General features: G+C 44.2%; 1 protein-coding gene across 1 annotated transcript; it reads left to right on the forward strand.

The window, feature by feature from the left end:
* Positions 1-306: 306 nt before the first annotated feature.
* On the forward strand, positions 307-2,687 carry kcna3a (potassium voltage-gated channel, shaker-related subfamily, member 3a). Its single transcript, XM_047348085.1, has one exon. It carries the CDS (start codon positions 536-538, stop codon positions 2,087-2,089), a length of 1,554 nt encoding a protein of 517 aa, XP_047204041.1. The 5' UTR covers positions 307-535; the 3' UTR covers positions 2,090-2,687.
* Positions 2,688-12,818: the final 10,131 nt, after the last annotated feature.

The raw sequence follows: 12,818 nt of genomic DNA on the forward strand, positions 1-12,818 counted from the left end.
ACATTTGTTCAGTTTCTCAAACGAACACAACGTCAAATTGTTAAAACAGACTAACATCGTCAGATTTTATTGTAAAAGATGAAAATGCCTTTGTATTGCGATGTTTCCTTTTCATGGAACTCCAGACATTTTAGATGCATGCAGGAGTTTAAAATAAATAAATAAAACGGGTTGCTTTAACCTGATGTCTTTCCCACGCGTTGAACGTGAAAAGTACACCGTGAGAGCTTTTTAAAAGTAACTTTTATGAAGCCAGTCTGAATTTGACAGAAGGGTTACCGCTCAGCATTAAATGTCAAGTTAATTTCCGATTGGGCGGATGGTGGACGTATGTCAGACATATGCGCGCCGTGGGCGTGTGTTGGTGTGTTGGGAAAGAGGGGAAAAGCAGTGCGGCGCTTCACACTGTGAATTCACAGAGACTGTTGATGGGTAGGAGGCATGTAAGTGGCGTTCGCTTCAGCTCTCCAAAGCTGTGAGCTTTGGCTGGGAGTGACGCGGCGCACTCTGCCTCTCCAAGGAGAAAAACACCTGTATGGATAAGCATACCTCCGGCGTTTTCCAGTCGCCCTCCTCAGCCAAACACAAGGGCGGAGTCGCGATTGTGGAGCGGGGTTATGGAGAGGTGGAAAAGGACGTCATGACGGTGGAAAACATGCTGGAGGAGTCGGCCGTGCTCTCGCCACCTCACCTGTCTGTGGATCGATATGAGCGCAGCCGCCAGGGATGCTGTGAGAGGGTGGTTATCAACATCTCGGGTTTACGCTTCGAGACACAACTCAAAACTTTTAACCACTTTCCAAACACGTTGCTCGGGGACCCGATGAAAAGGATGCGCTATTTTGACCCACTTAGGAACGAGTACTTCTTCGACAGAAACAGGCCCAGCTTTGATGCCATCCTGTACTACTACCAGTCAGGGGGGCGCATTCGGAGACCAGTTAACGTCCCAATTGATATATTTTCAGAGGAGATACGGTTTTACCAACTTGGGGAGGAAGCCATGGAGAAATTCCGTGAGGATGAAGGGTTTATAAAAGATGAGGAGCGTGTACTCCCCAAAAATGATTTCCAAAAACAGGTATGGCTATTGTTTGAGTATCCTGAAAGCTCTGGACCTGCAAGAGGAATAGCCATCGTTTCAGTGCTTGTGATCCTGATTTCAATCGTTATTTTCTGCATGGAGACTCTGCCTGAATTTCGGGATGAAAAGGACATATCCACAGTTGCACCCACATTTAATGGCACTGCTCCAAATGTGCCAAGCCCCTTTACAGACCCATTCTTTGTGATAGAAACATTATGTATTATATGGTTCTCTTTTGAGTTGCTTGTCAGGTTTTTCGCGTGCCCTAGCAAAACTACGTTCTCCAAAAACATTATGAATATCATTGACATTGTCGCCATAATCCCTTACTTTATCACTCTGGGAACAGAACTGGCCGAAAGGCAAACCAACAGCGGCCAGCAGGCGATGTCCCTCGCAATCCTGAGGGTGATCAGACTGGTTAGAGTCTTTCGGATTTTTAAGCTCTCACGACACTCTAAAGGACTCCAGATTTTGGGACAGACGCTCAAGGCCAGCATGAGGGAGCTGGGCTTGCTAATCTTTTTTCTCTTTATTGGAGTCATTCTCTTCTCTAGTGCTGTTTACTTCGCAGAAGCGGACGACCCCACGTCCAGCTTCACCAGCATCCCGGACGCGTTCTGGTGGGCAGTCGTCACAATGACCACAGTCGGATACGGGGACATGCATCCCGTTACCATTGGTGGTAAAATAGTGGGGTCTCTGTGCGCAATAGCCGGCGTGTTGACTATTGCCTTACCAGTGCCAGTGATTGTGTCAAATTTCAATTACTTTTACCACCGGGAGAGGGACGGAGAGGAGAATCAGCAGTACCTTAACACGGGCAGCTGTGAGCACCTCCCCTCTGAAGAACAGAGGAAGTCATGCAGCTCCTCTTCTCTCAGCAGATCAGAGTGCATGGTTATTGTAGAAGGTATCAACAGTATGTTCAAGCAGCCCAACTTCACTACAGAGAACAATCAGAACTACGTGAACATAAAAAAGATCTTCACAGACGTGTAACAGACTCCCATAACGGATCATCTATGAAGCATAAAGAAATGTTAGGTATATTGCTGTGATGTTTATGCATAGCCAATCGTGGTGTGTCAGTCCGTATCTGTGGCTGAACGCTGTAGATGTCCGTCTTAACAAGACCTTAATATCATATTAAGCCTAAGAGAGCCAACTGACTGTACAGTCTCTTTATAAGCTGCTGGCAAAATAATAAGTGTATTGTTAAAACAGATATATATTTTAGTGTAAAACGCCACACAATGCCTACATATCTTGATGTTATAATGCGAGTGTTGTCCGTGTAGGGATACACGTGTAGCATTTACTCATGCCAGTCCAAAAAAAAAAAAACAACGTGTTGTGCTTCGTGGAAAGAACAGTTCCGTTGTCCAGTAATGATATATTATGATAATTTATGTAACCGAATGCCTGTTTAAGTTATTTCTGTTATCATAACCTATCCGCGTTTTGGACTCTGCAGTGTTTTTCAGATAATGCAAAGCAGAGAGGCGGAGAATGAAAAGGCTTATCATGAATTAAAAGCTGTATTTTTATTCAGAAATACTTATATGAGCTATATTGAATAAATACAGAAATTAAGAGACTGCGGCTCAGCTTGTTAATACTACTTTACATTGAGCAAAAAAGCAGATGGGACAAAATAAATACATAAATAAGCACATACTAATCTTGTGTATGTGGTCATGTGCTCAGTGATGACATACAGCGTGGATGAAAGGAGGCAGAACGTGCTGCGCCTTGTGCTGCGCCTTGTGATGCAGTCTCCATGACGACGGTGGTTTCCTGAGCAACCCCCTCTAATGTTTCCATGGTATCGTGTTGCATTTTCCCAAATAAGTTCCTATTTTTGTCAATTATCTTACAGTATTTAGTTTAGTTATTTGCCAATTTAAAGTAAAAAAAAAGTGCATACAAATATGTACAACTATGAGATTAGATTAATATTTTAAGGGTATTTTTAAAAGGCTCAGTCCATTAAATTTCACTCACTTCAGTCCATTCACTGTGGTCAGGTTTTTCCAAAAATTTCAGCATTGGTCTAATAAAACTCACAGAGAAGGATCATAAATGCCTCTCACTAAGTAAACAAATGGCAACCAGACCCCCCAGTAACTTCAACAATTAGTTGTATCTGTAAATGGCAACATATTAAAGTGGACCAGCATTTAAATTTTGTGAACCAAAAATGGAATAAACAACCCATAATAATAATCATGATCATCACAAATTCAATACCACCACTATTTGCATACAGGTTTTAAACAATTGAACTAACTTCTACAGCAACACTAATCTCTAAACATAACAAAACTGCTTAACCTTATAATATATGAACTTTATCAGCTTTTCACCAACTTTCCCTGTTTTTGCATGGGGTATTATGGGTGCAAAAGTACAGTTTATAAGTTTAGTCATGAAGCAAAAATGGTTCCTTGCCAAATAGAATTATCTTTAAAGAGGATTAAATGTCTGTCAGTTGTTAGTGCTTTTATTGCTTATATTTAAGATAAATACATGTGTGGCATCATTGAGATTGCAGTTATGTGTGGCAATAGAAGAAGAGGACAATCCCTCTTTTGGCAATAGAAGAAGAGGACAATCCCTCTTTTCCTCATCTCTGCCCCTTAGATCTCTGAGTTGGCATGCCAACTTGATTTGACGTCAGACACCTTTTCATCTAATCCAGAAGACAGACAACTAATTTAATCCCTGCATGCCCTTTCATGGGTCATGATGGCTTGAAGTATGAATGGAAATATAATATTTCAATAATGTCTGAGCTGCAGCTAAGTGTTCTGGTACAGATTTATATGTTGGTTCAGAATTTAAAGCAGGAACAAATATTTCGTTTTTACAAAGTGAGGGAACTCACTTAGATTATACTCTATTTGCATTATTCAAATATATTACATATATTTATCGTCAAGTAAGTTATTACAAATGTGATCTGCTGATAAAAACAGCATAGTCCTCCTAAACATCTTTATTTATTGGGGTAGTTTTTGCTTGTAACGCTTCTAAACCATAGGTTTAGGCATGGTTGATTTCAAACTGAGCTCTGTGCTCAGTTCTGAATAATAGCTCGCTACTGCCATCTAGTAGGTCAAATAAATTACTACTGTTGGGAGGGAGGAAAAACACAATTTGAAGATGATATTGAAGATTAGAGTTTTTAGAGATATGATAGTTTTGAACTGATGATACTTGGGAAGTCTGTTGTACAGACAAATCTATTTTTGTCCTTGTTTAAGTCTTGGAGACCCAAATTTTATGGTGTAAAAGCTTTGTTGATATGTTCTGTCGGTGACTGGTGATATAAATATAATTATTACTCTCACAAATCCCAGATTAGGGTTATTTAATATGGAAGTTAAACAACCCCAATCTTAATCCAACCATATAAACGTTTGTCAGAACAGAAGTTTAAAAAAAATATTTTTCTTTTACCACGGGGAAACAGCTGCACTTGTCTTCACAAGAAAATCAAGAATCTGCAAACAAATTTCTAATGATAACATCATGGTACAGGGCCACTAGTTTATCATGTACATGATGTAATTTATGCATTATTATTGCCAACGGTATATCTATCATGTGAATACTTGCAGTACATGCAAATAAGTAATGGTTACTCAAACAAAGGGGAAAAAAAAAACACAGAAAATGTTGGAATCGTAGTTGGTATTGTGATTTTATTTGCTCATGCAGCATGCAGGAACAATCCATGTTCCAGTAAACAGAAGCTTCAGTAGGTCTGGAAAGCACCGTAAATCTTCTTTCAAGGACTTAGTTTGACCCATTATTTTTAATTCCCATGAGACAAAGGGAATTACACCCAGTGAGCCAGAGCTACTAAAAAAACTCATTACTTACACTTTGCATGACTTTGAAGAAAGCACAGAAATGGTCATGAAGGTGGCTTTGCAGGGTGCTGGGTTATTACTGAGAAAAATCCTGTTTCAAAACTCCTGTCATCTCTAGAATGATAAAGCAGCAATTAAGCAAACATAAGGAACTAGCATATAGCCAAAAAAAGTAAGTAAACTAAAAACAACTGGCCTTTATGGTGATGGTTTTAATGCTGCACTCAACGAAAGGTTCTTAAATATAGCACAGTAGGAGAGTTGTTGACTTTAAAATGTCTTCAACATCTTGTGTCAATGTACATAATGATGCCAGAATGAAGCAACACTATAGATTTTTAAGGAAAGTGGGTTTTTTTTATTTAGAGAGCTGAAAGGACCTCCCTAATGCAAACCACATTACATTTGTTCCACAGCTCCATGTGCTCTACGCCAGAACTGCTGAGTTGCCTTGTTCTTTCTGCCCTTCTGGAGTTAAAGCCCAGCCCCAATGTATTTTTAAGCAGCAAAAATGAAAAAGGGCCTGCAAATTACCCAGAGTCATTAATCATCTCCTGCATTGCTCAAAAGGAGGGCTGGCGAGGGACACCTGCAAGTTAGACCATCTTTCTCTGTTGTAGATTGTGGAGAAGCAAACATTTCAATTGCAGTAAACTTGTTAGACTTAATCTGCTGGGATATAATGGGCTATTGATGTAGATTAGTCTTGTTTTGTTCTCAGTTGTTATAGTAGCCTACCAGTTTCATTAGACAAATATAGCAACCCAATATGAGACAATGTTCCTGTAATATATAAGATCTATAAGTGTGTGTGTATATATATATTTACATAAACAAAATCCCAATATAATAACAATATCATCAAAAATTGTATTATCTCAGTGATTTGGTTGAAAAAGGGAAACTTATATGTTTAAAAGATTAATAACACAACATACCATTTTCAGATGAAAGTAAATAGATTTAAATTTTATATATACTTATATATATATATATATATATATATATATATATATATATACATATATATATATATATATGTATACATATATATATATATATATATGTATACATATATATATATATATATATGTATACATTATATATATATATATATATATATATATATATATTGAACCGTCACCTTAAGGTGGTGGAGGGGTTTGAGTGCTCAAATGATCCTAGAGGCTATGTTGTCTGGGGCCTAAATGCCCCTGGTAGGGTCTCCCATGGCAAACAGGCTCTAGGTGATGGGTCAGACAAAGAATGGTTCAAGAACCCCTCATGAAGAACAAAATATCGAGGCACGTGACGTTGCCCGGTACGGCGGAGCCGGGGTCCCACCCTGGAGCCAGGCCTGGGGTCGGGACTTGTCGGAGAGCGCCTGGTGGCCGGGTTGCTCCTCGCGGGACCCGGCCGGGCCAAGCCCGAACGAGAGACGCGAGGCCATCCCCCAGTGGGCCCACCACCTGCAGGGGGAACCGTGAGGGACCGGTGCAAAGAGGATTGGGTGGCGGACGAAGGTGGAGACCTCAGTGGCCCGATCCCCGGATGCTTAGGCTGGCTCTAGGGATGTGGAATGTCACCTTGCTGGGGGGGAAGGAGCCTGAGCTTGTGCGGGAGGTCGAGAGATATCGACTAGAAATAGTCGGGCTCGCCTCCACGCACAGCGTGGGCTCTGGAACCCATCTCCTTGAGAGGGGTTGGACTCTCTTCTACTCTGGAGTGGCCCACGGGGAGAGGCGGCGGGCTGGTGTAGGTTTGCTTTTTGCCCCCCAGCTCAGCCGTCTCGTGTTGGGGTTTACCCCAGTGGATGAGAGGGTCGTATACCTGCGCCTTCGGGTTGGGGAGAGGTCTCTGACTATCATTTCAGCCTACGGGCCGAGTGGTAGTGCAGAGTACCCGGCCTTCTTGGCGTCCCTGTCGGGGGTCCTGGATAGTGCCCCTCCCGGGGACTCCATTATTCTGCTGGGGGACTTCAACGCCCACACGGGGAACGACAGTGACACCTGGAGACGCGTGATCGGGAGGAATGGCCTCCCGGATCTGAATCCGAGTGGTGTTTTGTTATTGGACTTCTGTGCTAGTCACGGATTGTCCATAACGAACACCATGTTCAAACATAAGGGTGTCCATCAGTGCACTTGGCACCAGGACACCCTAGGCAGGAGGTCGGTGATCGACTTTGTTGCCGTATCATCAGACCTTCGGCCGCATGTTTTGGACACTCGGGTGAAGAGAGGGGCTGAGCTGTCCACTGATCATCACCTGGTGGTGAGTTGGGTCCGCTGGAGGAGGAGAAAGCCCGACAGACTTGGCAGGCCCAAGCGCATAGTGAGTGTCTGCTGGGAACGCCTGGCGGAGCCCTCGGCCAGGGATGTATTCAACTCCCACCTCCGGGAGAGCTTCGACCGGATCCCGGGGGATGTTGGAGACATAGAGTCCGAGTGGACCATGTTCTCCGCATCTATTGTCGATGCTGCTGCCCATAGCTGCGGCCATAAGGTCTGCGGTGCCTGTCGTGGCGGCAATCCCAGAACCCGGTGGTGGACACTGGCAGTAAGGGATGCTGTTAAGCTGAAGAAGGAGTCCTATCGGCTGTGGTTGGCTTGTGGGACTCCTGAGGCGGCTGACGGGTACCGTGAGGCCAAGCGTGCTGCGGCCCGGGCTGTGGCAGAGGCAAAAACTCGGGCCTGGGAAGAGTTCGGTGAGGCCATGGAGAAGGACTACCGGTTGGCCTCGAAGCGATTCTGGCAAACCGTCCGGCGCCTCAGGAGGGGGAAGCAGTGCTTTGCCAACACTGTTTATAGTGGGGGCAGGAGACTGCTGACCTCGACTGAGGACATTATCGGGCGGTGGAAGGAGTACTTCGAGGATCTCCTCAATCCTGCCATCACGCATTCCGTGGTGGAAACAGAGGCTGGGGACTCGGGGTTGGACTCTTTCATCACCCAGGCTGAAGTCACCGAGGTGGTTAAAAAGCTCCGCGGTGGCAAGTCTTCGGGGGTGGATGAGATCCGCCCTGAGTACCTCAAGTCTCTGGATGTTGTAGGGCTGTCATGGTTGACACGCCTCTTCAACATTGCGTGGCGGTTGGGGACAGTGCCTCTGGACTGGCAGACTGGGGTGGTGGTCCCCCTTTATAAGAAGGGGGACCGGAGGGTGTGTACGCCATCCAGTCCCTGTATGAGCGGAGCAGGAGTTTGGTCCGCATTGCCGGCACTAAGTCGGACCTGTTCCCAGTGCATGTTGGACTCCGGCAGGGCTACCCTTTGTCGCCAGTCCTGTTCATAACTTTTATGGACAGGATTTCTAGACGCAGCCAAGGGCCGGAGGGGGTCTGGTTTGGGGACCAGTGGATTTCGTCTCTTCTTTTTGCAGATGACGTGGTCCTGCTGGCCCCCTCTAGCCAAGACCTACAGCATGCGCTGTGGCGGTTCGCAGCCGAGTGTGAAGCGGCTGGGATCAGGATCAGCTCCTCCAAGTCCGAGGCCATGGTACTCGACCGGAAAAGGGTGGCTTGTCCTCTTCAGGTTGGAGGGGAGTTCCTGCCTCAAGTGGAGGAGTTTAAGTATCTCGGGGTCTTGTTCACGAGTGAGGGAGGAATGGAGCGGGAGATCGACAGACGGATCGGTGCGGCTGCCACAGTAATGGGGGCGCTGTGCCGGTCCATTGTGGGGAAGAGAGAGCTGAGCTGAAAAGCAAAGCTCTCAATTTACTGGTCGGTCTACGTTCCTACCCTCACCTATGGCCATGAACTTTGGGTCATGACCGAAAGAACGAGATCACGGATACAAACGGCTGAAATGAGCTTCCTCCGTAGGGTGGCCGGGCACTCCCTTAGAGATAGGGTGAGGAGCTCGGCCATCCGGGAGGGGCTCGGAGTAGAGCCGCTGCTCCTCCACATCGAGAGGAGCCAGTTGAGGTGGCTCGGGCATCTATACCAGATGCCTCCTGGACGCCTTCCTCGGGAGGTGTTCTAGGCATGTCCCACCGGGAGGAGGCCCAGGGGACGGCCCAGGACACGCTGGAGAGACTATGTCTCTCGGCTGGCCTGGGAACGCCTTGGGCTCCCCCTGGAGGAACTGGAGGAGGTGTCTGGAGAGAGGGACGTCTGGGCGTCTCTGCTGAGTCTGCTGCCCCCGCGACCCGGTCCTGGATAAGCGGAAGACGACGAACGAACGAACGATATATATATATATATATATATATATATATATATATATATATATATATATATATATATATATATATATATATATATATACATATATATATACACATATACATATATATATACATATACAGTGCCTCGCGAAAGTATTCGGCCCCCTTGAACTTTTCATTTTCAACCTCTCGCCACATTTCAGGTTTCAAACATAAAAATATAAAATTCTAATTTTTTGTGAAGAATCAACAACAAGTGGGACACAATCGTGAAGTGGAATTAAATTTATTGGATGTGTCAAACTTTTTAAACAAATAACAAACTGAAAAGTGGGGCGTGCAATATTATTTGGCCCCCTTGTATGTCTCTATCAGTTTTGCACATCGAGAGACTGAAATTCTTGCCCATTCTTTCTTGCAAAACAGCTCGAGCTCAGTGAGGTTGGATGGAGAGCGTTCATGAACAGCAGTCTTCAGCTCTTTCCACAGATTCTCAATTGGATTCAGGTCTGGACTTTGACTTGGCCATTCCAACACCTGGATACGTTTATTTGTGAACCATTCCATTGTAGATTTGGCTTCATGTTTTGGATCATTGTCTTGTTGGAAGATAAATCTCCATCCCAGTCTCAGGTCTCTTGCAGACTCCAACAGGTTTTCTTCCAGAATGCTCCTGTATTTGGCCCCATCCATGATGAGCTCTGTTGCTTTTACTCCAAACATATCGTTTCGCATTGTGGCCAAACGGTTTGATTTTGGTTTCATCTGACCAGAGCACCTTCTTCCACATGTTTGGTGTGTCTTCCAGGTGGCTTGTGGCAAACTTTAAACGAGACATTTTATGGATATCTTTGAGAAATGTCTTTCTTCTTGCCACTCTTCCATAAAGGCCAGATTTGTACAGTGTACGACTGATTGTTGTCCTATGGATAGACTCTCCCACCTCAGGTGTAGATCTCTGCAGTTCATCCAGAGTGATCATGGGCCTCTTGGCTGCATCTCTGATCAGTCTTCTCCTTGTTTGAGATTAAAGTTTAGAGGGACGGCCGGGTCTTGGTAGATTTGCAGTGGTCTGATACTCCTTCCATGTCAATATGATTGCTTGATTGCTTGCACAGTGCTCCTTGGGATGTTTAAAGCTTGCGAAATCTTTTTGTATCCAAATCCGGCTTTAAACTTCTCCACAACAGTATCTCGGACCTGCCTGGTGTGTTCCTTGGTCTTCATGATGCTCTCTGCGCTTTGAACAGAACCCTGAGACTATCACAGAGCAGGTGCATTTATACGGAGACTTGATTACACACAGGTGGATTCTATTTATCATCATCAGTCATTTGGGACAACATTGGATCATTCAGAGATCCTCACTGAACTTCTGGAGTGAGTTTGCTGCACTGAAAGTAAAGGGGCCAAATAATATTGCACGCCCCACTTTTCAGTTTTGTATTTGTTAAAAACATTTGACACATCCAATAAATTTCATTCCACTTCATGATTGTGTCCCACTTGTTGTTGATTCTTCACAAAAAATTAGAATTTTATATCTTTATGTTTGAAGCCTGAAATGTGGCAAAAGGTTGAAAAGGTCAAGGGGGCCAAATACTTTCGCAAGGCACTGTATCTATATATATATATATATCAAATGTTTATTGCTGTTAATTGTGATGATAATGGCTTCCAGCTGATAAAAAATTTTTCTTGGAAAATTAAAAAATCATACCACAGCAATAAAATGTGTATTTTTTAAAGGTTAGTATACTGAAAAGCATGTACATGTGCGCTACAGTATACCTAACCTGTATAACTCAATACTTTGAGAAGGTTCCTTTTGCGTGCATTACTGCGGTGTGGTGTGGCATGGAGGCCGACGAGCCTGTGGCTCCACTGAAGTGTTAAAGAGCCCAGGTTGGTTTAACAGCTCATTCAGCTCCTCTGCATTGTTGGCTCTGGCATCTCTTATCCAAGGCTGGTCCAAGGTTGTATGTGGCCTTGAGCAGAATTTCATTCAGGGCCCCCTCTTTTGGTTAAGAAGATCACCACCACTAACATTCTTTCAATAAATACAGGTCCTTCTCAAAATATTAGCATATTGTGATAAAGTTAATTATTTTCCATAATGTCATGATGAAAATTTAACATTCATATATTTTAGATTCATTGCACACTAACTGAAACATTTCAGGTCTTTTATTGTCTTAATACAGATGATTTTGGCATACAGCTCATGAAAACCCAAAATTCCTATCTCACAAAATTAGCATATTTCATCCGACCAATAAAATAAGTGTTTTTAATACAAAAAACGTCAACCTTCAAATAATCATGTTCAGTTATGCACTCAATACTTGGTCGGGATTCCTTTGGCAGAAATGACTGCTTCAATGCGGCGTGGCATGGAGGCAATCAGCCTGTGGAACTGCTGAGGTCTTATGGAGGCCCAGGATGCTTCGATAGCGGCCTTTAGCTCATCCAGAGTGTTGGGTCTTGAGTCTCTCAACGTTCTCTTCACAATATCCCACAGATTCTCTATGGGGTTCAGGTCAGGAGAGTTGGCAGGCCAATTGAGCACAGTGATACCATGGTCAGTAAACCATTTACCAGTGGTTTTGGCACTGTGAGCAGGTGCCAGGTTGTGCTGAAAAATGAAATCTTCATCTCCATAAAGCTTTTCAGCAGATGGAAGCATGAAGTGCTCCAAAATCTCCTGATAGCTAGCTGCATTGACCCTGCCCTTGATAAAACACAGTGGACCAACACCAGCAGCTGACACGGCACCCCAGACCATCACTGACTGTGGGTACTTGACACTGGACTTCTGGCATTTTGGCATTTCCTTCTCCCCAGTCTTCCTCCAGACTCTGGCACCTTGATTTCCGAATGACATGCAGAATTTGCTTTCATCCGGAAAAAGTACTTTGGACCACTGAGCAACAGTCCAATGCTGCTTTTCTGTAGCCCAGGTCAGGCGCTTCTGCCGCTGTTTCTGGTTCAAAAGTGGCTTGACCTGGGGAATGCAGCACCTGTAGCCCATTTCCTGCACACGCCTGTGCACGGTGGCTCTGGATGTTTCTACTCCAGACTCAGTCCACTGCTTCCGCAGGTCCCCCAAGGTCTGGAATCGGCCCTTCTCCACAATCTTCCTCAGGGTCCGGTCACCTCTTCTCGTTGTGCAGCGTTTTGTGCCACACTTTTTCCTTCCCACAGACTTCCCACTGAGGTGCCTTGATACAGCACTCTGGGAACAGCCTATTCGTTCAGAAATGTCTTTCTGTGTCTTACCCTCTTGCTTGAGGGTGTCAATAGTGGCCTTCTGGACAGCAGTCAGGTCGGCAGTCTTACCCATGATTGGGGTTTTGAGTGATGAACCAGGCTGGGAGTTTTAAAGGCCTCAGGAATCTTTTGCAGGTGTTTAGAGTTAACTCGTTGATTCAGATGATTAGGTTCATAGCTCGTTTAGAGACCCTTTTAATGATATGCTAATTTTGTGAGATAGGAATTTTGGGTTTTCATGAGCTGTATGCCAAAATCATCCATATTAAGACAATAAAAGACCTGAAATATTTCAGTTAGTGTGCAATGAATCTAAAATATATGAATGTTAAATTTTCATCATGACATTATGGAAAATAATGAACTTTATCACAATATGCTAATATTTTGAGAAGGACCTGTATTTGGGAATC

This window comes from Girardinichthys multiradiatus, chromosome 20 (genome assembly GCF_021462225.1).
Source record: "Girardinichthys multiradiatus isolate DD_20200921_A chromosome 20, DD_fGirMul_XY1, whole genome shotgun sequence".
In the NCBI taxonomy this organism is placed as follows: Eukaryota; Metazoa; Chordata; class Actinopteri; order Cyprinodontiformes; family Goodeidae; genus Girardinichthys; species Girardinichthys multiradiatus.

Coding starts and splice junctions, on each gene's coding strand:
- kcna3a (XM_047348085.1), top strand. CDS start 536: ATGGATAAGCATACCTCCGGCGTTTTCCAGTCGCCCTCCTCAGCCAAA.